The sequence below is a fragment of the Pseudopodoces humilis genome, chromosome 21, assembly GCF_049639895.1.
Source record: "Pseudopodoces humilis isolate 2021_Gansu_Grassland_sample_001 chromosome 21, ASM4963989v1, whole genome shotgun sequence".
In the NCBI taxonomy this organism is placed as follows: Eukaryota; Metazoa; Chordata; class Aves; order Passeriformes; family Paridae; genus Pseudopodoces; species Pseudopodoces humilis.
The window spans coordinates 9716299-9737776 of NC_142220.1; the positions used below are offsets into that span (position 1 = coordinate 9716299).

Below are 21478 nucleotides of genomic sequence, written 5' to 3' on the forward strand. Positions count from 1 at the left end.
TCCCCTGTTCAGCCCCTTCCCTATATTTGGAAGGAAGGGATCGACACTCCCGCCTGCTCACCAATTCATGTTCATTTTTTGCCATATACAGTGTGTAAAGAAAGGACCTGCTCTTCTCTCCCAATTTTAGTAACTGGGATCTATCTGTGGTTTCTTGACTTTTTTTTTTGGTGGAAATTTCCTTTACTGGGAACATGCTCTCCTGCCAGCTACAACCACAGCCAACACTTCACTCTGACCAGCACGTCAAACAAATGATAGCACAGAAGGGACCTGCCTCACTGCTCCTCCTCACAGATTGCCTGGGCAGAGCTGCACACTGGTGAAAAAACCCAAAACAGCTCTGTATGGGGTGGAGAGCAAGGCCATGGGAAGGAAAAAGAGAATGAGGATTCATGTAGGATCTGTTGTGGCAATTCTTGTGGCTTACCCCACTGCACGGGTCAGGGAGGACAGGATGAGAGGCCACGACTGAAATACAATGTGACAAATATGGCAAATTAGAGACTAACCAGAAAGAACAACACCCAAATCTGGCCAGGGGTGGACAGTTCATGAATGTCAAATCACAAATACACTACACAAGTTTAACTTCAAATACAACTTTGACATTCACTGCCAAAAGCAACTGCAGAAGCCCCATTACACCGTGCTAAGGATGTTCTCAGAGGTGTGGCTGCAATTCCCACATGACAAGGATACTGGGAAAGTGGGCTTTAAATGGAGATCTCCCAGTCCCAAACACACTGTTTGGTACAGAGCAGCCAGGCAATGGCTGGCAGGGCAGCAGCTGGGAGTCTTCCCACACAGCTGGAGTGAGCTCTTGATGCAGGAGAGGAAGGGTCTCCTCCATCCTGAGCCATTCTGGCTGTTCTGGTCGTGTGTCAGTGTTCAGCACCCCCTGTTTGCACTCCATGGATGCTCTCCCAAGGCTGCAGGACCAGCCTTCCCTGAGCAGAACAAAGCCAAGACTTGTGTGAAGCCAGAAGCCCCCTCCACCCTCCCCAAACAGCTCCTGCCACCTCCCACAGCACCACCATGAGCTGGAGCACCCTGGAACATTTGCAGCTGCTGCTCCAGCACAGAGGATGTCACCCTGTCTCTCGGACAGTGGCTGACCCTGTTTGCCCGATGAGAGCTGAGCCTGTGGGCTTGCAGCAGAGTCACTGTCACTTGTGTTTTGAAAAACATGTTTCATGTTGCCCTTAATTTCATTTAAGGTCACTAAAAATGGACACCACAGCCACATATCTCATGAACTATGAATTCCTAGAATCCCCCTAAGCCTGGAGGATGAGGGAAAAGCTTATTTTAGCACGCATCCCTTGTGATCGGCCCTTTGAACTCAGCACAGTGGATGTGCTGAGAGCAAAAAGCTGAGGCACACCAGACCAATTTGTCTTTGACACCAAATAGCCACTGTAATTCAGAAAGGATGTTTCCTGTTCCCAGGCATGCTCAAGGCAGGAGGGGCTGGACCTCACCCACACAGTCATTGGGGTTGGAAACGACCTCCAAGATCAAGTCCACCTTTGACTGATGCCCACCTTGTTACCCAGCCTACAGCACTGAGTGCCTCATCCAGGGATGGGCACTCCACCACCTCCCTGAGCAGTCTGCTCCATTGTTTGACCACCCTTTCAGTGAAGAATTTCCTCTTGATGTCCACCCTGAGCCTCCCCTGGCCCAGCCTGAGGCCATTCCCTCTTCTCCTCTCCCTGTTCCTGGGAGCAGAGCCCGACCCCCCCGGCTGTCCTCTCCTATCATGAAGTTGTGCAGAGCCAGAAGTTCCCCCTGAGCCTCCTCTTCTCCAGGCTGAGCCCCTTCCCAGCTCCTCCTGGAGCTCCAGACCCTTTCCCAGCTCCATTCCCTTCTCTGGACAAGTCCAGCCCCTCGATGTCTTGGTTGTCATGAGGGGCCCAGAACTGGACAGAGCACTCTGCAGTGCCCAGCACAGGGGGCTGGTCACTCTCCTGGTCCTGCTGGCCACACCATGGCTGGTACAGACCCAGATGTCATTTGCCTTCCTGGCCACACTGCTGGCAAGGTCCCCACACCCAGCTGTGGAATGAACAGAAGAGAACAAAGAGAAGCCTCAGGCAGTGAGAGCCACAGTCCCAGTTTTCTCTTGTTGAGGTGCCCAGGTGGGAGCAGAGTGCAGGAAAACCATGAGCAATGACCCATGGCAGCTGCAGGTACATCTTTTGCTCTGTGCTGCCAACATCATTGCAGACACAGAGCTGTCCTGAGGTGAAGGTCACGAGGGTGCTGTCACCATGAGCCACATTGCCTTGCAAGGCTCTCTTATCCCATCCTGGTGCTGCCAGAGAACTTTTATTGCTGCCCTTCATTCAGAAAAGGGCACACTCATAGCTCAACATACCCCTGCAAATTAAAGGTGGATTTACTGGTTGGTGTCTATCTATTTTTGCACAAAGAACTTCGGGAGAACAAGGAGGTTTTGTAAGCTGCAGCTGAGTAAGTTCCCTGGCATGCTGAAGGAACCTGCTTTATTAAACTAGTAATACACAGCTTAAAACATGGAATGAGCTGGCTCTTGCACAGAGACAGGTGCAATCATTCCTGCCCAGGTCTCCCCAGCACAAATCTTCACACTCCCAGCAACTTATACAACTGATCAGCAACTTATACAACTGATGTAGAGCTGCTGGAAGTCAGGGGCTAGACACTCCACCAGCAGCATAACTTCCCTTATAAAACATCAGTTTCCAATTGAACCAAACCAAACTTTAAAATTCTCTTCTAGGAGGCAAATAGTCAGCTTTTCCTTTTAGGCCACCAAATCTAAGAGCAGCCCAGTAAAACTGAGGGGCTTGTCAGGTCATGTCTAAAGTAAGGATTGTGGCCATTCCCCCTGCAGCACAGAGCAGCACATCTGCTTTACTGAGTATAGACTCACTGCCCCAAGGCTGGGGAGCTCCTGAGCAGCCACAGCACACACCATGCTGGAGCCACAGCTCCTGGAGGCTCCAGAGGATCACACTGCTTCAGCAGCAGGGGCAGGAAAGCCTTGGTTACAACCAGAAACCTCAGTGCATTGGGACAGGCTGGTCCCAGCTCTGTTTGAGTCCTCAGCAGTCCGTGCATTGCTTGTTCTCCCTGTCTGAAAACACACATTGATTTGCAGAGAGGTGGTGAAGGGCCCAGCTCAATGCTCAGCCTCCAGCTCCACCCTGCAGCTCACTGAAGAACACATGAGAGCCTTCATTCATCCCAGAGCCTGGCTGTGGGCTGACAGGAGCACATCTTTGGAATGCTGGGTCGGTGCTGGGCCCATGCAAGTCTGATCAAATGAGAAAAGGCTCAGAAAATGTAGATATATCTTCAAAGACATTGGAGAAGGGGAGAAAGAGCAACAGCATCTCCAACCACACATGACCTTGACCCAAGCTGGAGATGAGGAAGACTTGTTTTCTTCCTCAACAAGGACGAAGTAGCAGCAGGAGGTTGGAGCACAGACCTCCCAAGAGTCCTTCTTAGCTGAGTTTGTCCATGATCTGGACTGAAAATGCAACACAGGGCTTTTGCAGTTGTTTAAGGTCACAGTCTCTGCACCTCTTTGGGCCCTGATTCTGTCCGTGCTGGTGCTGAGAAGATTCCTGAAACAGCCAAGCTTCACCTTTAGTGTTGCTTAAGTATCCCTTATTAGCTGAGCTCCTCCACGGGCTATGCAGGCAGCACATGAGGAATGTGTTGCCTTCCTTGGGTAGACAAATGGAGCCAATCTTCATTCTTCAGACATCTTGTCTCTGGTCCCCAGCCTGGGATGGCAGGTGGGGTTATGGATGTCAGCCCCTCAGAGGAGATGCTGTTTTCCACTGCTATTTTCCAGGACAAGTAGGCCAGGGCTGGGTGTGGCACACTCAGCAGAGTTCTGGGGATTGGCCCCTGCCAGGACTGTGCTCTGTCCTCCCCTGTGCATGGGGTACCCAGGGGTCCCTGCTGGCCTTGGGGAGCACAGGTTCACCTTGCACAGCACCAGGCTCCAACAAATCTGGTTCCCACATGAAACCTGTCACCTGGTAAGGTTTTCAGAGAGGAGACCTGCTCGGGCAGCCTGGCCCTGCTCAACCCCACCCCAGCACCAAGCAGAGCCCCAAGAGAGGAGACCTGTCACAAACCTTCCCTGACAGAGCTGAGCTCCCTCCTTGTGGGCTGGGCACTGCACTTGGGGATACAGGGAATTTGGGTACAATGAATACAGAAGCAGTTTGCTTCATTTCTTATGCTGGACCGGAAAAGTACTGAATATCTGCTGACAGTGTCTCCAAGAATGCCCAGTACATTCCCTTCCCTTCCTTGACCAGCTCTGCCTCCTCCCAGTGAGCACTTAGCACAACCCTCGGGCCTCCTAAACACGCAGGGAACACATCTGTGCTCCCTGCTGCCACTAAACAGGGCAGGGAAACCCTAACAGTTGCCTAAACAACATTTTTTGGCTTTTAAAAAGAAAAAAAAACCTGCAAATAAAGAAAAAAAAAAAAAAAAAAGCCAAACAACAAATCCCCACAACCAACCACAACAACAAAAAATAAAATCCCTCACTTCCAAAGTCTCCCTCCTGGAAAAGCCAAGGGAAAAATGATGGGCATGGTCAAATTAGGAGGGTGAAAAAAGCAAGACATCAGTTTCTCCCTCTGCCATGAGGCAAGGGACATATCACTCCATCTGAAATCTTCCTGGGCCTTTGCCACACTCCCTCCAGCCTGCCATAAGCTTCCTGGGTCAGCTGGTTCTGCCTTTCAGGGCACACAACAACAAGGTGAAGGACACGACACTGCTGCCAAAACATTTGGGAGAAGACAGGAATCCTGTATTTGTCTCTGTAGTATGAGTCAGCTGCAAATGAGCTTTAGAGAAATCAGTGTAACAGGTGACTCTTCCCAGGCTGCAGCTCATGTGCTGATTTTGCAAAGCCTCAGGACAGAGGTCTGCCTTGTCCAAATTCTGCTTTAACTTGGCTCAGCTCTAACACCAATTCTTTCTTCTAAGCAGGTGCTTCTAATTGATTTTATTTTTACTTATCAATGCTTCATACAATGATTTTCCAGACTGTCCTCGGTGTAGAAAAGGTATTTGGCCCTAACACAGTGCTGCAATATTTAAAATACAGGCCTGATGTGACAGCAGAGACCTTGAGAAGGGCAGACAGAGGCTGCTGTGCAGAGCACAGCCACAGTACAGTAAGGGATGGGGCAGAGGTGAACCCTGAGGACTCCACAAACACAAACAAATCACAAAGGATCAAATAAATACAGACCTGAAGGTGAAACCCATGGAATAGAGCAAGTATCCAGTATCTGTAAAAATGCATGAGAGATGTCACTGCTCTGAAATAGGTGAAGTTCACTGTTTTTCATAATTTTGGAGAGACAGAAATTTTCGACAGGCATTGCACCTTCCCTTGGATGGGAACATTCTCTTCCAACCCCCACACTCAGGAGAACACCAGTGCTACCTGCAGGAGCACTTGTGTTCAGTCTAGCACTCTCTGGAACTTGCACCAATGGCTCTGGTTTGTCTCCTGTGGACCATTCTCTCAGGTTCCCTTTAAAAATGCACATTCAGCACCCAATATGCATGACTAGAAATAAATACTGCTTTCTAGAAAAGAAGGAAAGCAGAGCAAGAATATGAAGTTTGACCACTATACAAAGTTCTGAAAATATTCCAGTCAAACCTAAGGAAATAAAAATATATACTGCTTATATAAATCAATCTTTATTTTCAAATGCTGCACTGCATAAAATGTATCTGATTGCCAGCCCTGTGCTTGGACACAGTTCCCCTCCACCCTCCCCACTTCCCCGCTCAGCACAACCAAAGCAACTACACACACCATCATTTGCACCAGAAGAAAAACCTATTTGCAACCCAATTCTCTTTTCCTTACAAGTGAACAGTGTTCACCTGGAAAAATCACCAGGAAAATACATTTCATTTCTGCATTCAGATGAAATTATCAGGCTCACTATAGGGCTGGTCCCATTGGTGGAAGCTGCTGTTGCTTTCAGTGCTCTTCACCTTCTTAACCTGGGTAAAGAAGCACTCTTAAGGCTCCCCTGCTTCTAATAGTGCAACTGCCTCTCCCAGAAGGCAAAACAGTGCAGAGAAACCGGAGGGCAGAGCTCCTCTGAGAACACCATGGCCCCATGGCTTTGCATCAAGTAATTCTCCTGCAATGACTGTTGTCTTTGCTGATGTCTTGCTAGAACAGCAATTTCTTTTACCAGCAACACACTGGTATGCTCTTCCCAAGTGAAAAGTGCTTTCCACCCTTTGCTCCCAACAATGTTTCAGAGAAGTCCCAAATTTCATTCTGTACCCAAGATCTGGTTGGAAATTATATCCATGGGGAAGGCTCTGTAGAGATTTTTGGTAATGGGAATTTGCAGAAACATGAATGCCTTTCTTATCTGGAAGAAAGGAGACCTGCTTGACAGGATATTCCACTTGTGTGCTTCTGCTTGAACTCCAATGTCCAATCACAGCCAAACCCACAGGTGACATTCACAGCAATCTTTGAAGACCTTCTGGTTTAGGATCTGTATTTTCTCATGTGTGCAGCAATAGAAGCGGAAATCTCAGCGCTCCTCTTATTCTGGCCATAGTAGTCCACAAAGTCACCATCAGGGCCGAGGAGGTACATAATTATTGTGTGATCCACCTGCAAGAGAGCACAGCGTGCCCTGCTGAGACCACAAAATCACAGAACACCAGCTCAGAATGGAAATGCAGGATCGGGATCGGGAACGGCAGTGGGATACAGGGAAATGAGGGACACAGGGACATGTGGGATCGGGACCAGCAATGGGACACAGGGACATGTGGGACACAGGGACATGCGGGATCCGGATCAGCAGTAGGACAGAGGGACAGGCGGGACAGGGGCGGCCCCTGCCGGTGCACTGAAGCAGCCTCACCCATGCACATCCTGGATGTTCCCATTGGATTTGTATCAAAATTAACTCCACTGCAAATTTATTTAAATGATGCTGCAAGTGCTGTCTGCACCTAACTGTGACAACATCTTTCTCAGCAAAGACACAGAGTTCTGGAGCTGGAAGCCATGACTGCTCAGGACTGGAATACAGCCGTGCTCTGAATTCAGCTGCATCAGAAATGAGAAATCACAGCCACTTTGGAGCACGTAGGAAAAGAGACAGTCAAGTATGTTATAGATCAGAAAGAAATTCGACTAATTCCAGGCTTGCTAGCTCCTGTGCTACTGTCTGCATTTCTGGGATTGTTTAGAACACACTTTGGTACGGTTCTGAGCTTGTAGGAGGGCATTGTGGTTCTGACAGCTTAACATACCACTGCACATGGGGCTTCAGTAAAGATCCAGTAGCTGATTTCTAAGTGTACACACTGCTCTTTTCCACAGTCTTTTGGGAAGCAAAGGTTCCTTTTACTCACTATGTAATCATTGTCCTCATCCTTGGGCCCTTCGCTGTAGTACACACGGTATGCTTTAGCCACTTGGTCAATCTGTGCCTTGCTACCAGTCAACCCGACCAGCTTTGGAGAAAATTCTAGATAGAAATAAGACATTTACACATTTTAGTGAAAAGAATCCCTTGAAGAGGCTCCTTTTCAGTGCTCTGTACTACATGCTATGAGACACGGAGGAAGAAAGCAGGAATACCTTTAACGTATTTGGCAATGGCTTCTTGGTTGTCCCTCTCAGGATCAATGGTGATGAAGAGTGGGGTCAGATTAGGCAAAGATGGAATTCGATCTGTGACATTAACAATTATTATTTATTTCAGAAAACCAGGTATCACCTCTCATCTTCCTTCAAACAAGCTCATAGCCATGTAACATCAATCCAAGCCCACCCCAAGTGACTAAAAAAAGACCATTTTGTGCAACTTTATTTATGTAATTTGTGAAGGAAGCAAATGCCATGAGATGTAATGCTCTGTGTCTGGGGGGCAGCTTCCAGCCCCCCAGCCAGAGGCCCTGCCCTGCTCAGGAGGGATGACAGACTGGCTCTGCTGCAGAAGATGCTGTGGTGTGATGCATGTGTTGGAACACTGGCTGACAAGGAAAGCATGCCGGGATGGTGGAGCAGGAGGAAACGTTAAGACACAATCCAGGCTCTTTCCTTCATGTTCCAGCCAAAGCCTTCACTCTGGTCTGATTTCTCCCATGCTGGGTTACTATTACCCCTGCTCAGTAACTCTTCAGGGCCTGCAGGCTAAGAAAACACAGCTAACACAGAGCCTTCCTCCTCCCTCCATTCCACAGCACAGCCTCGCTGCTTCAGGAGAGAATCTCATAGAAATGAACAAAATAGAGGGAAAAAAATCCTAACATACCTAACAGTCACTTCTTGGTGAAAATACAATGCAACATATTTCCTGTAACCTGCCACCATCTTTCTATTCCCAAGTTCCCTGCTGTGGAAAGATCAGTGCTTTCATGTCAGACCCTAGGGATTGATCTAAGTATCCCTTAGCAATTAATTCAATTACTGAATAATAGCCAACAGCATTTTTTAAAAAAATATTACCAGTTATCACCATTTGTGGTATTTATCAGAATAAACCTGACCCTCCCAAAATCCCTGTTTATGGACCCCTACATCAACTGAGTTCCCATACCAATTTCGTCTACCACTGCAATCATTTTCTCCAGTTCATCAGGACAGATGTCAGGACAGTGAGTGAAGCCAAAGTAGATCAGCACCCACTGGCCAATGTAGTCCTTGCTGGTCCTGGGCTGTCCCTCGTGGCTGACGAGTGAGAAGGGTCCTCCCAGCAGCGGCTTCCCAATGCCTCGGTTTCGTTCCTTCTCCAGCTCTACAAAACACAAGTGGGAATCAAACACACCCGTGCCACGATGCTTCCCAGGCAAGCCTTGGGAGCAGCCGAGTTACACACTGCTCAGATCCTGTCAAGATCCACCAACGCCAGTCATGCAGGAACCCAATGTGCACATGCCTTCCAGAAAGCATTCCTTTTGGACAAAATCAAATATATCACTAAATTCCTTTAAAACATTGTATTATCTTTCATTGTTACCTAGCCGCACTTTTGTTTAAAAAGGGAAAAATAAAGACAGGTATCTGGCCTGCTGTGAAAAGCAAAACTGGCATCTGTTGAAAACTGAACATACCCTAAAAGCTGTAATACCTCTGTTTTCAGCAGTAAATCCATGAAAAGGAAATGTGTGGGCAGTTCCTGCAGGAGAGAGCAAAGCTCAGGGACTGCACGGCAGGAACCCAACGAGCCCACAGCACCCAGCTGTGTCTGCGCTGCCCAGGCTGCAAAACACAACTACTCTGACCTAGGAACTTTAAAACGCTGAACCTTGAATCGCTTTTAATTTTTGAAAATTTTCTGCGGCACTTCCGTAAACACAGGGACGAAGTGGCCCTGTAGCAAAGACGCGACACGGTGACGATGCCCAAGCAGGTGAAATAAATCTGAATATCAAACGCACATCATCTGAAAAGCGAAAGCGAAAAGCGCTTCGTCTGAACACGAAACGCGACATCCCCGCACTCACCTTCCTCCTTGCGCCGCTTCATCACCTTCATGCCGGCCAGCAGCCCTCCGCCCAGCACCACGGTAGCCGCCAGTGACCGCCACGACACGAGCTGCGGGCGACAAGGGTTCTGCTGAGTGCCGAGGGCACGGCAGCGGCCCGGCCCGCCGCCCCCTCCGCCCCTCACTCACCCGCCTCTGGGAGCCCGCCCGCGGCCCGCGGCCCGGCGGCAGCTGCGCCAGCGGGCGGCTCCGGGGAGCGGGCAGCACCGCCCGGCCCCGCACGGCCGGAGCCGGCAGCGGCCACAGCCCCGCTCGGGCCCGCACGGCGCCCGCCCGGAGCCGCCACAGCCCCCCCGCCCCCGCCATGTTCCCGCCGGCCGCGCCGCCCCTTCCGGCCCGCCCGAGGCCGCCATGCAGGCGGCGCCGCGCGTCCCCTTCGGGGTCATCGCCGACATCCAGTTCGCGGACGCGGAGGACGGGCACGACTTCGGCGGCTGCCGGCGGCGCTACTACCGGCACAGCCTGCGCTTGCTGCGGGAGGCGGTGCGGGCGTGGGCCGGAGAGAGCCCGCCGATAGACTTCGTGCTGCAGCTGGGCGATAGCATCGACGGGCAGAACGCCGGGCGCGGCGAGTCCGAGAGCGCCTTGCAGCAGGTGCTGGAGGTCCTGGGGCAGCTCTCGGTGCCGGTACACCACGCGTGGGGCAACCACGAGCTCTACAACTTCAGCCGGGCCCGGCTGGTGCACACCGGGCTGTACAGCCGCCCCGCGGGGGGCTCGGACGGGCCCCCGGACAGCGAGTGCCACGCTTATCACTGCAGCCCGGCCCCGCGGCTCCGCCTCGTCGTGCTCGATGCCTACGACGTGAGCACCCTGGGCACGGACCCCGGCAGCCTCCGCTACCAGGAGTCCCTGCGGGTGCTGCGGGAGAAGAACCCCAACGATGACCTCAACAGCCCCACAGGTACCTCCGGCTCGGCAGGGGCGCGGGCGGCCGAACCTTCGCTGTCCGGAGCTCCCGGTGCTGACGGCAGGATGCCGGGGCTCAAGCGTGTGCCCCATTGCTGCCCGCCTTCCTGCCGTCAGTGCGGCTCCAGGCACTGGAGATGCTCCCCGGTACGCCTGGGGCTGTGCTGTGCTCTGCCCCGCAGTATCGGAACACCGAGCAGCTGCTGGGGAAGCGGCTGGTGCAGAGCACCGAGTTGTGCCCAGCCTATCCCATGCCGGGGGACAGCCAGCAGTGAAAACCCTGCTTGTGTAGTGTGACCAAAACTCCCGAAAGCTAACAAATAGTCTTCTTCTTTGTACAAGGGGGCTGGAGTTTCGATCTTTTTTAGCAAGAGATGCAAAATAAAAACCCCAAAGGTTCTGAGAGTAAACCAACCATCAGCAGATTTACATAAGGCAAATATAGGAGCCATGGGAGGTGTATGCATTTGTGTCTAACCTTCTTCTTCATTGCAGGGCTCAAAGAACCTCAATTTGTAGCATTTAATGGAGGATTTAGCCAAGCCCAGCTGGACTGGTTCAATGAAGTCCTCAAGTTCTCTGATGAAAACCAAGAAAAAGTTATAGTTGCAGGTAGGTGGATATGGAGGGGGATATATAGGCAGTCAGAATGGTTTGGGTTGGAAGGGCCCTTAAAGCTAAGCTAGTTCCAACCCCTGTATTTGATGGGGGATGTATACTCCCATGGAAGTATGTGGGGAAGAAAAAAAATTTAGCTACCCTGTGTGTGTTAGCTGCAGAAAACATGTAGTTGGTGAGGTGAGGTTCAGATGGAACCCTTGAAAGAACAGAGAACAGCAACCATGCCTCACTCTGGGGGTCAGCTGTATGCTCAGTTGGATGGCTGAACCTCCCAGCAATGAGGCAGATTTGCTACACTTTTTAACTCTTTCTTTTTTTCTGGACCACAGCTCACCTGCCCATTCATCCCTCCGCTTCCAACGGGGTTTGCTTGGCCTGGAATTACGAGGCTGCCCTGGCAGTCATCCACTCGCACGGGTGCGTGGTCTGTGTCCTTGCAGGGCACCTGCACGACGGCGCCTACTGCCTGGACTCTCACGGAGTGCATCACCTCACCCTGGAGGGGCTGATCGAGACACCGCCGGAAAGTAACGCTTTTGGAACTATGTACGTCTATGAAGATAAAATGGTACTGAAGGGAGGCGGCAGAATTCCTGACAGAGTTATGCATTTCTGAAATAACAGGCAAATACAGATTGTTCTTCTTCAGGAAGGAGTCGGATAAAAATGTAGGAGATTCAGCTGTTTGCTTTTAGAAAGCTGTGCATGGCTGATCCTTATTGCTTTGGTTCACGCATTTCTCTCTTGGATACAGGATTTTAGAAATTATGTTTCTGTAAGAAAGCACCTGATTTCTTTTTGGAGAACAAAGAAGGTCAGTAATTGAAATAAATATACTTGAATGCAGAATGTTGATTTCAAACGCCCAATCCAGACCGGATTTCTGCTGTGAAAAGATGCAAACCATGTATGGATAGTGTTCAAAAAACCACTGCTGTTCTCTCTGTGAGCATTAAAGCATGCAGAGTCGTACCTGCCCAGCCTCATCTCTATTTATTTATTCTTTGTGAACATTACAGTAAGATCTCATGTCTGGCAGAATATATCCAGCCTGTAGCCTAACCGAGTCTTCCAACATTACTTTAGAAACTAAAGTGATGCTCAGAAAAAGCTGAGCCTGAGAGGAGAATGGAGACCATCTGTGCTGCACCAGAGAATGCTGCAGATGCTCAGGCTGTGCCGTGTGTGCACAGCTGGGATCACCTGCAGCAGTGCTGAGAGTGAGCTCTGACACCCATGTAAATAAAGGTGTTGTGTGTTACACCTGGAGCTGTCCTGGTTCTGTCCCAGCCAGCTCCTGAGTCCGGTGTATCCACCTGTGCTTCCTTCTCCAGGATGAATTGTGGGACATGCTTGCTGCTGCAGGGCTACTGCATGGGTCCTGCTTTCCAAGAAAAATTAGGTGAGCAACAGAGTTGTGACAGTGCCCACATCTGTGTGTGACAGACTTGAATATGCATCTCCCATAAAAGATACAGAGGCTTTCATTGAGTTTTCTTAAAAAAAATAGTGTTTATTACTCAGTAAAGCCAGTGACTTTCAGTTAAAGATAATAGCAAAAAATATTTTTTTCAGATATATTCCACATACGATTTTAGCACAGGACAGAAATACAGACTGCTCAATTTTCCAGTAAGTCTGAAATGGTTTATACAGGCACATTTTTGAAAGTTCTGTGGCTGTAAAGAGTCATTTATTAAAACAGTATTTGCTTTATTTGTCCCTTATATTACAAAATAGTAGATTTCCCAAATGATGAGTTGATTGGAGAGTGATCCAGGGATGCAATGATATCTTGAATATACCATCAGAACAGACATTAGATCAATGGTGCTTGGAAAATGTAAGAAGCAGCAAGGTGAACAGTTTCCACAGAAAAATTCCCCATTCGGATTTGACAGTGTTCCTCAACATTTTACCAAATCTCAGCTGGCACTGCTGGAAGCAGCGAGGTATTTTTGGGTCCTGTCAAACTAACACTCACCTTTCGTTAAACACCAAAACCAAAGGCAAGTAAGGTCAGCACAGTTACTGTAGACTTCCTCCCACCCAATTACATCACTGTTTTGCAGTGTGTTGGCCAAGACTCTCGCATGTCTTTGTTGACATAAATGTACAGCCATGAAACAAAGGGGAAGAGGGCAACAACAACTGCAGCAACCAAGCGAACTCCTCCCAGGGGACTCCTACAACAGAACAAATCCAACAGAGCTATTTCAAATCACTGAATCTTTAAGGCTGAAAAAGACCTTCATGATCATCAAGTCCAACCTTGGACTGCATACCACCATACCCACTAAACCCTGTGGTGCAGTGCCACATCCAGTCGTTTCTTCTGAACACTTCCAGGAATGCTGACTCCATCACCTCCCTGGGCAGCCTGTGTCAATGCTTGACCACTCTTTCAGTGAAGGATTTTTCCCTAGGATCTAATCTCAACCTCCCCTGGCACAGCTTGAGGCTGTCTCCTCTGGTCCTGTCCCTTGTTCTCTGGAAGCAGAGCCTGACCACCACCTGGCTGCACCCTCCTGTCAGGGAGTTGTAAGAGTGTGAAAAGGTCTCCCCTGAGCCTCCTTTTATCCAAACTGAGCCGCTCCACCTCCCATGGTGACACCTGGTGCTGCAGACCCTTCCCCAACTCTGTTCCCTTCCATGGACACACTCCAGTCCCTCAAAGTCCTTTTTGAAGTGAGGTACCCAAACCTGACCCCAGGATTGGAGGTGCCCCAGCAGTGCCAACACAGGGGACAGGCACTGTCCTCGTCCTGCTGACCACACCATGGCTGGGACAGGCCAGGATGTCCTTGGCCTTCTTGGCCTCTGCTACAGCTACCACATAACACTCACATCTGCCTGCAGCTGGAAAGACAGCAGAGAGCCTTTGGCCACTTTAATGGGGCTCCCACGGATGCATCACCAGTCTTCTACTGGAGAGGCACAAAGAATTTTCTGACAACTCAGGCTATACAAACTAGTTGGAATTTAAAAAAAAAAAGCACTTAAGCAAAGGGAAAATGCCTCTATTATGGCAAGGGGCCAGAAAAGTGCTTCATGTAGCCTTACATTCCCCCTGCCCCAGCTTTTATCTGTGCAAGATCCTGCAGGCTGTAGCACCAGCTGCTACTGCTTGGGCGTCTGGAAGGTTCAGAGGGCGACACGAAACAGGGAAAAAAGCTGCCAAAATCAACTGTGTGTTTTCAAGGACCTAGTTACTAATTGTGAACATAGGAATGAATTATAAATAGAAAATAAAACTTACTTTGCTGAACTGCGACAAATACTCATCCATATTGTAATAATCACCAGACCAAACAACTCTCTAAAAAGCCAAACAAAAAAATAAAATCAGAAAATAATACAAACAGAGGTATACGTTCTGACAATACAAATTTTGCCTCCAAAACAGTAGTGGCTGCTCCTTTGGAGACGTTCAATGTATTTTAATAAGATTATAATTATAAAGGTATTTTCAAAGAGTAACTTTGCTTCACACCACAAATTGACATGACGGCTAAACAGCTGCAGGAATTCCTGCCTCCACATTTTGTTCCTACTGCTGGACTTATATTCCATAGCACATTTCTCTAATTAACATAGGCAAAGCAGGCACATTTCTCTCACTGAAACAGAGCAATGCAACATCCCAGTTCTCCAGACTGTGATTAGGCACAGAAGTAGCTGCCAGGGCTTCACCTCAGTATTTTGCAAGCACCTGTTTTTAGGCAACTCCTGAATTTTCAGGTGAGAAATTCTTCCTTGTCCTCAATCCCTCGGAGGACTCAGCAGCCCATGCCAGGTGAGCATGCATTTGGTATCGCCTCAAGAGTTTTTAAAACATCAATTCCTTCTCCTGAAGCTCTAGGGAAAGAGCACAAAGCTGTTTCACTGTGCTTATGCCTTGGTCTCTGAAAGCCAGACAAGTAGATCTAACTGCCACAATCAGGGAAGCAATGAATGGTCACCTCCCTGTGTCCAAGGAGTCACTGGTTTGGAGCATTATGGTCCCTCCTCTTTGGTCTGATTCCTCTGGACCAACAGCAATCACTGCAACAGCCCAGGAAATAAAGTTTTGGATGGTGACACCTGGAGAAGATGGCCTGGTGAGCTGGATTTGGGCAGGAGCAAATAAACCCCACTGCTCACCTGCCTTCCTCTTCGTGAAAAATGTTTCCTTGAGCATAAGCAAACAAAGAGCAAGCCAAGGCAATGGTCCCAACAACACAGCCAGCAGAATGAAGGTCACAGAGGCTCCTCCAAACACCATTGTCTGGGGAAAAAAACAGACTGTCAGCCACTATCATGAAGCGTGAAATAAACCCGTCTGGATCTTCCACAGACTTCAATGGCAAATACCTCTTGGTGAATTTACATAAACCTGCAGTTTTACAAAAGTTGTGTTATTATAATCTTTATTTTCACAGATCTTGGCACAAGGAAAACCCTAACTGTGAGTTTAACATGCAGATTCTGTTGACCAGCCAAATGCCATTATGTCACCTATCACACAGTAAACCTCCCCTGAAATATTCAAAACCAAAAGCAACCAACCCTCATGAGTTCTGAACTTAGGAATGCTGCCACTTTGTATGTTTAAGGTGGCCAGAGTGCCAAGAGAATGCAATGGTGTAATTTGTGACAATACCGTGCACTCCTGAAGGTTTTCTTTTTAAGTGCAATTTTAGTTTATTCAGGACAAGTATTCATCCAGAACACATACAGTCACTTTCTGTATATAAAATGGCCTTATTTTAAATTATTTCTACTGAATTTAAATTTTAAAAAATCTTAACTATGTTCTGAAGACCTGAAACAAATCTGACCTGAATGATCCTCTGAACTGCTGCTAGCCCCCACAACACAGATCCTGGAAACACAGCCTTTGACTGTTTCTATTGCTGCTCATTGCTCTGTTGGGCAGCTGCAATACCTGGCACTGAACAGGACCTTTAGCCCTTTCATGGAACTGTGCAAAGCTCAGATGCTCTTGCATGAGGTTGATAAACAAAAACACAGATTTACAACAATGAAACAAAGTAAATTTAAAGTGCTAAGGTCAACACAGAGCCAGGTTCAGAGCATGCTCCCAGGCTTCTGCTCTGGAAGGCTTTGAGCTGGAATTGGGGTGCAAAGGCAAGCCCATCCCAGCAGCTGGGCTTTCTGCTGGGCTCCCCTCCTCACCTGCAGCATGTCCAGCCACCAACCCTAAAACCAACTTCTGTAGAAATAGGTCTTGCAGCTTTTTGCCCTCAGAAGGTAGTAGGATGTGTTTCCACACAGGCTGACTTTAATCAGTGGTTCAATTAAAAAAAATAAAAAGCAAAACAGCCTTTTGAGGCCAAAATTTGAGCAGAGACTGTTTTGCACACTACAAATACAAATACCTGTTATTGAAGGGTTGATGCTGACAAGCAGTGTGAGGGCAGCTGGCACTAAGTAGACAACCTGTTAATGACATGTAAATCTACTCAGTAGCAAAACTTAGCAAGGTCAGGAAGCAGAAGTGCCCAGCCACAGCAGCACTTCTCCCCTTCGCAGCAGTTTGTCAGAGGCACAGAGCAGATACCAGTCCCTCGCCTTCCCGCACGCCCTGGCACTGCTAGTGCTCATCTTCACCATGACCACCCAAAATCCCGGCCCATCAGCCCACAGCCAGCCCTTGTTCCTCTGCTCCTGGGAATACTGGCTGCCTGACCAAGCACTGCAGAGCCCTTCCCTGAATCCTGACGGGACAGGGTCCTGCCCGGGCCTGGGCTCCCCAAACCCTCCACCCGCGCTGGGCCGTTTTGCCCCGCTTTGGTGCCGCTGTCAGAGGGGCTCGGGCAGCCCAGGGCACGCAGGGGCAGCCCGTGCCGAGCCAGCAGCTCCTCTGCACACACAGCCTGTGCCGCTCTGCCCGCAGCTGCCAGCCCAGGGCCGGGGCCGCGGGGCCCGGGGCCCGAGGCAGGGCGGGCGCAGGAGCGCGGCTCGGCCCCAGTTCCCTCGGAGGCCCCGCTGAGAGGCAGAAAGCGGCTCTCGCTGGAGACTCAAGGCAAGCACAGGGCCACGGGCACAGCGGGAGCAGCTCGGGGTGCTCTGCACAGGCCAGCGATGCTCTGCAGGGGCAGATCTGCGGTGAAACAAGGCAGATCCTGGACGCGCGGTCGGATTCCAGCCGTCGCTGAAGTAGAGACATCGTTTTCCCGGCCCGGACGTTTCCTCCGGCGGCCCCGGATCGGCCGGGCGTAAGCGGAGAGGGGCTGGGGCCGCCGGGACCTCCGGGGCAGGAGGTGCCCGAAGGGAAGGGAAGGGCGGCCCGTACTCACCGTCCACAGCCCCGCGTCGGGGTCGTTCACCTGCAGCGGGAGGCGCGCCCTGAGACCCCGCAGCCGCCGGCCCGGCCGGGGCCGCGCCCCGTGGGAGAGGAGCGGAGGGGACGGGAGGGGCGCCCCGGCCTCACCTGCACGGCGGCCGCCAGCCCCAAAAAGGCGGCCATGAGGAGATTGCAGAGCCGCCACAGCCGCGCCGCCATGGCCGGGCCGGCCGGAGGGAGGGACAGCGGGGCGGGACGCGGGCGGGCCCCGGCGCCGCTCCTATCCCCGTCCCTTCCCCATCCCCGTTCCCTTCCCCTTCCCCATCCCCATCCCGGCGCCGATCCCGATCGCGGGGCAGCCCCGGACGGGACGGGCGGCACGGCGATACTGCGAGAGAGGTGAGGGCCTGGCGCAGGTTACCCAGAGAAGCTGTGGCTGCCCCATACCTGGAAGTGTCCAAGGCCAGGTTGGACGGGGCTTGGAGCAGCCTCGGGTAGTGAAAGGTGTCCCTGCACATGACGTGGGGCTAAATGAGATAAGTTTTAAGGCCGCTTCCAACCCAAACAATTCTGTGATTTTTGTAATGGTTCAGAATTAGTTTTAAGAGATTCAGTCATTTTGTGTAGTCTGGAGAGCCCAAAAGGATACTGCTCAGAAGAGTAGTATTGTACCATCGTTCGCTGATCATTTATGATGGAAAGTGATAATAAGTGATGGATTGGCAATGGGTCCTTTAGAAATGTGATATTTACCAAAACCGAGCCACTGTAAGATCATGTCTCCCACCGATTTCATTATCCGCATCATACAGTTCTCTCAGCACCCAACAGAATCGGGTCTTGCTGAATTTTATGTGGAGGACACGTAAATGTGTCCACTTTTGTGGAAAAATTAATTCTCATCTTATTTTTAACTGAGTCTTTCCTTGTGCAGGTTACAAGAGATGAAATTACTGTAAATAAAGCCACAGAGAAGTAAGAGTTGTCTTTGTGAGAGTCCCTACCCCTCACCTCAAAAGAAGCAGAGCTCTAGTAATGAGTCATCTTCATGCCTTATTTCCAGGTCAAGAAGAGGCTCTTGAATGTATTTTCTAACAGAGGGGAAGTAATTTTGAGCTAGGAAGTGGAAATTTCAAGGATTAAAAAGCAACAGTGGTGATAAAAAGTGTAAGAAGAATATAAAAGACAACATATCCTTCATTAGCATAATATGATAGGAAAATAAAAGCAGCCAAGCTTTTCAGGCACACCAGCTCTTTACTGCTGTAATTCACAGAATCAGAATATTCTGAGCTGGAAGGGATCCATGAGGATCATAAAGTCCAACTCTTGAGTGAATGGCCCATTTCGGGATCAAACCCATAATCTTCATGTTAGCATCATGCTCTGGCCAGCTGAGCTAAATGGAATTCAAAAGCAATCAGGCTGTAACATGCCTTAGAAATAAAAAGGTCTTTCAGTTTTGGGTGTGTTTGTTGCAAAGAAAAGGTCGAGGCTGCTCACTTTAAAGCTTTACCAACCATCCTGAGCACTTCCTCCAGCCACCCGCTGCAGGGACACAGGAGACTTTGTCGGCAGAAGGCAATACTAACTTCTCCCATGAGAGGGAGGCCAAGAACCTTCAGTATCCTTGAGGAGAACTTGAGCTACTTGCTAGTCGATAATAGGCAAAACATTTTCCTTCTTCATGACTCTCTGGATCTGCTACTGACCCATACCAGTCCGAGCTTATCTTCACTGTGGCAATTTCACCTGTAAAGAACACAGGCAGCAGGGATGGGCCGTGCAGCCAAGCTGTGATATTGAGAGCCAGGACTCAAGGGCCTGAACCAGAGATGGTACTGCAACACCGCCATAGTCACCCATCACAGTGACCCATTTAATAATGCTCCTCATCCTTGTGTCACAAATGGTCATAAGTTGGTTTAGATTGGATCAAAAGTGATTAAAAGGTTCTGGTTGGGCAGGTGAAGGGTTTGGGGTCTTTGGTGTGTTCTTCTGGCTGCAGAACCCTGACTGCAATTCCAATAGGGACATCTGGAGATAAATGCATGCTTGCACAGCAGATATTGCCAAAAGGATTCTGGGTTTAGTTACCTTAACTGGGGGGGGTCAGGTGCCAGGAGCAGGACAGGATGGGGCCCACCTTCCTGAGAATGGGAGCAGCCCTGTGTTCCCTGATTGACCAGTTTCAGATGACATGTTTCCGAAGCAAAGGCAAACCCATCCTTGGGACTGTTTTTGCTCAAGGACTTGGGTGCACCAGGTGAGTAATGCAGAGGGACAGGGAAACATGTACCTCAAGGGGATTTGATTTTTGTGTGAGAACAGTCTATAATGTTGAATTTCATATGTAATATTGATTATTGAATGACAATGCCACTGTCATAGCTACCATGGACAATGAGTATGACCTGCTCCAGATACACCACCATGGACTAACTGAACTCAGCAGACATCTTGGTGGGGATGGCCAGAGACTACTGAAATAATACCTGTGCTTGTGTACAGTTGTATGAATGTATATGTATATATATATAATATATAAAACATAATTGAAAAGTATAGGATCTGGGCATGATGTAGATGGTACAGAATAAAGGGTGTCCTGGTTGCAGAAAGAAGGGCACATCAGGAAAAAATGCTGACAACTACTCTCATATCCTGGTGTGGCACAATGTTTTAGGAATAAAGTTATAAGTAACAGAAATCACTTATGTTGACTTTAGGGAGGTTTTTAACATTGGCTGTTCTGACCCTTTCTTATGATATAAAGGGCATCTGAATGTAAAACTTGTGAGATCATTGTACCTCAAGTGCTAATTATCAGTGTTTCTCAAAATGGAAGGACATATTCAGAGGATTTTTGCAGGAGTCCATTCTGATGCCAGATCTTTTTAATTACTTCAGTTAACAGCCTGGATGATTAACACCCATGACTGCCTTATTAAACCTGCTAATTACTCCAGGCTGTTGAGGACAGCAAAGACAACAGGATTCAGCACTAGATGGAGAAATAGCCTGCAATCTACAGGGCAATATTCAATAGGTACAAATTCCAGTATTACTTTTATGAGCAGTGAGCAACACAGATCAGATGAGGGAACTGGGTGGATGCAGTTTTCCAAAGAAACCCAAACCAACAAACAAACAACAACAAAAAACCACAAAACAACAAAGACAACAACAACAAAACCCAACCAAAAAACCCACCAACCCAAAAATCACTCCCCCCGCCAAAAAACAAAAAAAGAGCTCACAGTATATGGAGAGCAAACTGAACACCAGCAATGGAAAATGCAAATGCCGTCCTGGAGCATGTGAGCTGTAGCCTCCAAGGCAAGCTGGGGTAGCGTGCCTAGCTAGGGATGCTGTACTTCAAAAAATGCAGATGGACAGAGAAAACATCAGAGGCGGTCAGTGAGGATGCTGGGAGGCATAGAAAACATGAAGAAAGGCTGAAGGAGATGAATTCATGTAAAGTGTAGAAGAGAAAGCTGAGGCAAGGACAAGAAGGGAAACATTGCAGTTCATCATTGCACATCATCGAGTGCCCAAGGGGTCCTTTGAAGAAGGCTGTGGCCATAGTGAACAGGGCAGGATATAAAGGATTTGAATTAAACAAAAAAACAACAAACCCTGAAGTTAGGCTCTTGGATGATGTTAGGATATGTACCAGAACAGATTGCTAGGGAATGGCACAATCCCCGTCACTGGAGGTCTTTAAGGAAAGGTTTCACAAACATGTCAGAACAGGTATTGTTGATCCTCCCAGATTTGCAGTGAAGGAAATGTATGGCTTTAGCTGATTGTAAGCAAACCACATGTAGGTGGCACACAGCAGAAGTGGAAGTCAGCTTGTGCCAGTGTTTGCCAGTAGGCAGTGGGTTTCTGCATCAAAGCCTGCAGGGTGCCAACCCTGGGCCTGCCCTCAGGGGTTAATGCAGAAGAGAAGGCTTAAGCAAAACAGGGAAGAAAAAAGGAAAGATACGGAACTAGGGAAGTGAACATTTTTTGTGTCAGGACTCAAACTGAGCCCTCTACCAAAGATGTTTAACTCTCATCATTTAAGACTGGTTTG

The 21478-nt window shown here is 49.1% G+C and overlaps 3 protein-coding genes across 4 annotated transcripts; 1 reads left to right on the plus strand and 2 right to left on the minus strand.

Moving 5' to 3' along the window:
* Positions 1-5330: 5330 nt before the first annotated feature.
* On the minus strand, positions 5331-9884 carry SCO1 (synthesis of cytochrome C oxidase 1). The gene is made up of 6 exons (XM_005530961.3): positions 9708-9884; positions 9538-9628; positions 8631-8828; positions 7670-7762; positions 7441-7556; positions 5331-6688 (listed from the first exon to the last, which is right to left on the minus strand). The coding sequence occupies exons 1-6, from the start codon at positions 9882-9884 to the stop codon at positions 6560-6562; spliced, it is 804 nt and encodes a 267-aa protein (XP_005531018.3). The 3' UTR covers positions 5331-6559.
* A 39-nt stretch (positions 9885-9923) lies between these two features.
* Positions 9924-12080, plus strand: ADPRM (ADP-ribose/CDP-alcohol diphosphatase, manganese dependent). The gene is made up of 3 exons (XM_005530962.3): positions 9924-10482; positions 10983-11099; positions 11438-12080. The coding sequence occupies exons 1-3, from the start codon at positions 9930-9932 to the stop codon at positions 11722-11724; spliced, it is 957 nt and encodes a 318-aa protein (XP_005531019.2). The 5' UTR covers positions 9924-9929; the 3' UTR covers positions 11725-12080.
* Positions 12081-12590: 510 nt separating this feature from the next.
* TMEM220 (transmembrane protein 220) lies at positions 12591-17617 on the minus strand. Of its 2 annotated transcripts, XR_001332015.2 has the most exons (7): positions 17545-17617; positions 17411-17440; positions 15252-15375; positions 15071-15152; positions 14821-14966; positions 14368-14427; positions 13269-13294 (listed from the first exon to the last, which is right to left on the minus strand). XR_001332015.2 is itself a non-coding variant. In XM_005530963.3 (6 exons), the coding sequence occupies exons 1-6, from the start codon at positions 17614-17616 to the stop codon at positions 13162-13164; spliced, it is 480 nt and encodes a 159-aa protein (XP_005531020.2). In that variant the 5' UTR covers position 17617; the 3' UTR covers positions 12591-13161. The 2 variants fall into 2 exon arrangements, 1 of the variants encoding a protein (XP_005531020.2); XM_005530963.3 differs by lacking the exons at positions 14821-14966; positions 15071-15152 and adding an exon at positions 16490-16550 and having other exon boundaries at positions 12591-13294.
* Positions 17618-21478: the final 3861 nt, after the last annotated feature.

Bases quoted from the DNA above. Each gene is read 5' to 3' on its own strand.
- SCO1 (XM_005530961.3), bottom strand. From the start codon at position 9,884: ATGGCGGGGGCGGGGGGGCTGTGGCGGCTCCGGGCGGGCGCCGTGCGG. The intron at 9,629-9,707 runs GTGAGTGAGGGG...TGTCGCCCGCAG, and splicing joins GGGCGGGCTCCCAGAGGCGG to CTCGTGTCGTGGCGGTCACT. The intron at 7,763-8,630 runs GTATGGGAACTC...TTAATGTCACAG, and splicing joins TGCAGTGGTAGACGAAATTG to ATCGAATTCCATCTTTGCCT.
- TMEM220 (XM_005530963.3), bottom strand. From the start codon at position 17,616: ATGGCGGCGCGGCTGTGGCGGCTCTGCAATCTCCTCATGGCCGCCTTT. The intron at 17,441-17,544 runs GTGAGGCCGGGG...CTCCCGCTGCAG, and splicing joins GGCTGGCGGCCGCCGTGCAG to GTGAACGACCCCGACGCGGG. The intron at 15,376-16,489 runs GTATTTGTATTT...TTTTTTCCCCAG, and splicing joins CATCAACCCTTCAATAACAG to ACAATGGTGTTTGGAGGAGC.
- ADPRM (XM_005530962.3), top strand. From the start codon at position 9,930: ATGCAGGCGGCGCCGCGCGTCCCCTTCGGGGTCATCGCCGACATCCAG. The intron at 10,483-10,982 runs GTACCTCCGGCT...TCTTCATTGCAG, and splicing joins TGACCTCAACAGCCCCACAG to GGCTCAAAGAACCTCAATTT. The intron at 11,100-11,437 runs GTAGGTGGATAT...TCTGGACCACAG, and splicing joins AGAAAAAGTTATAGTTGCAG to CTCACCTGCCCATTCATCCC.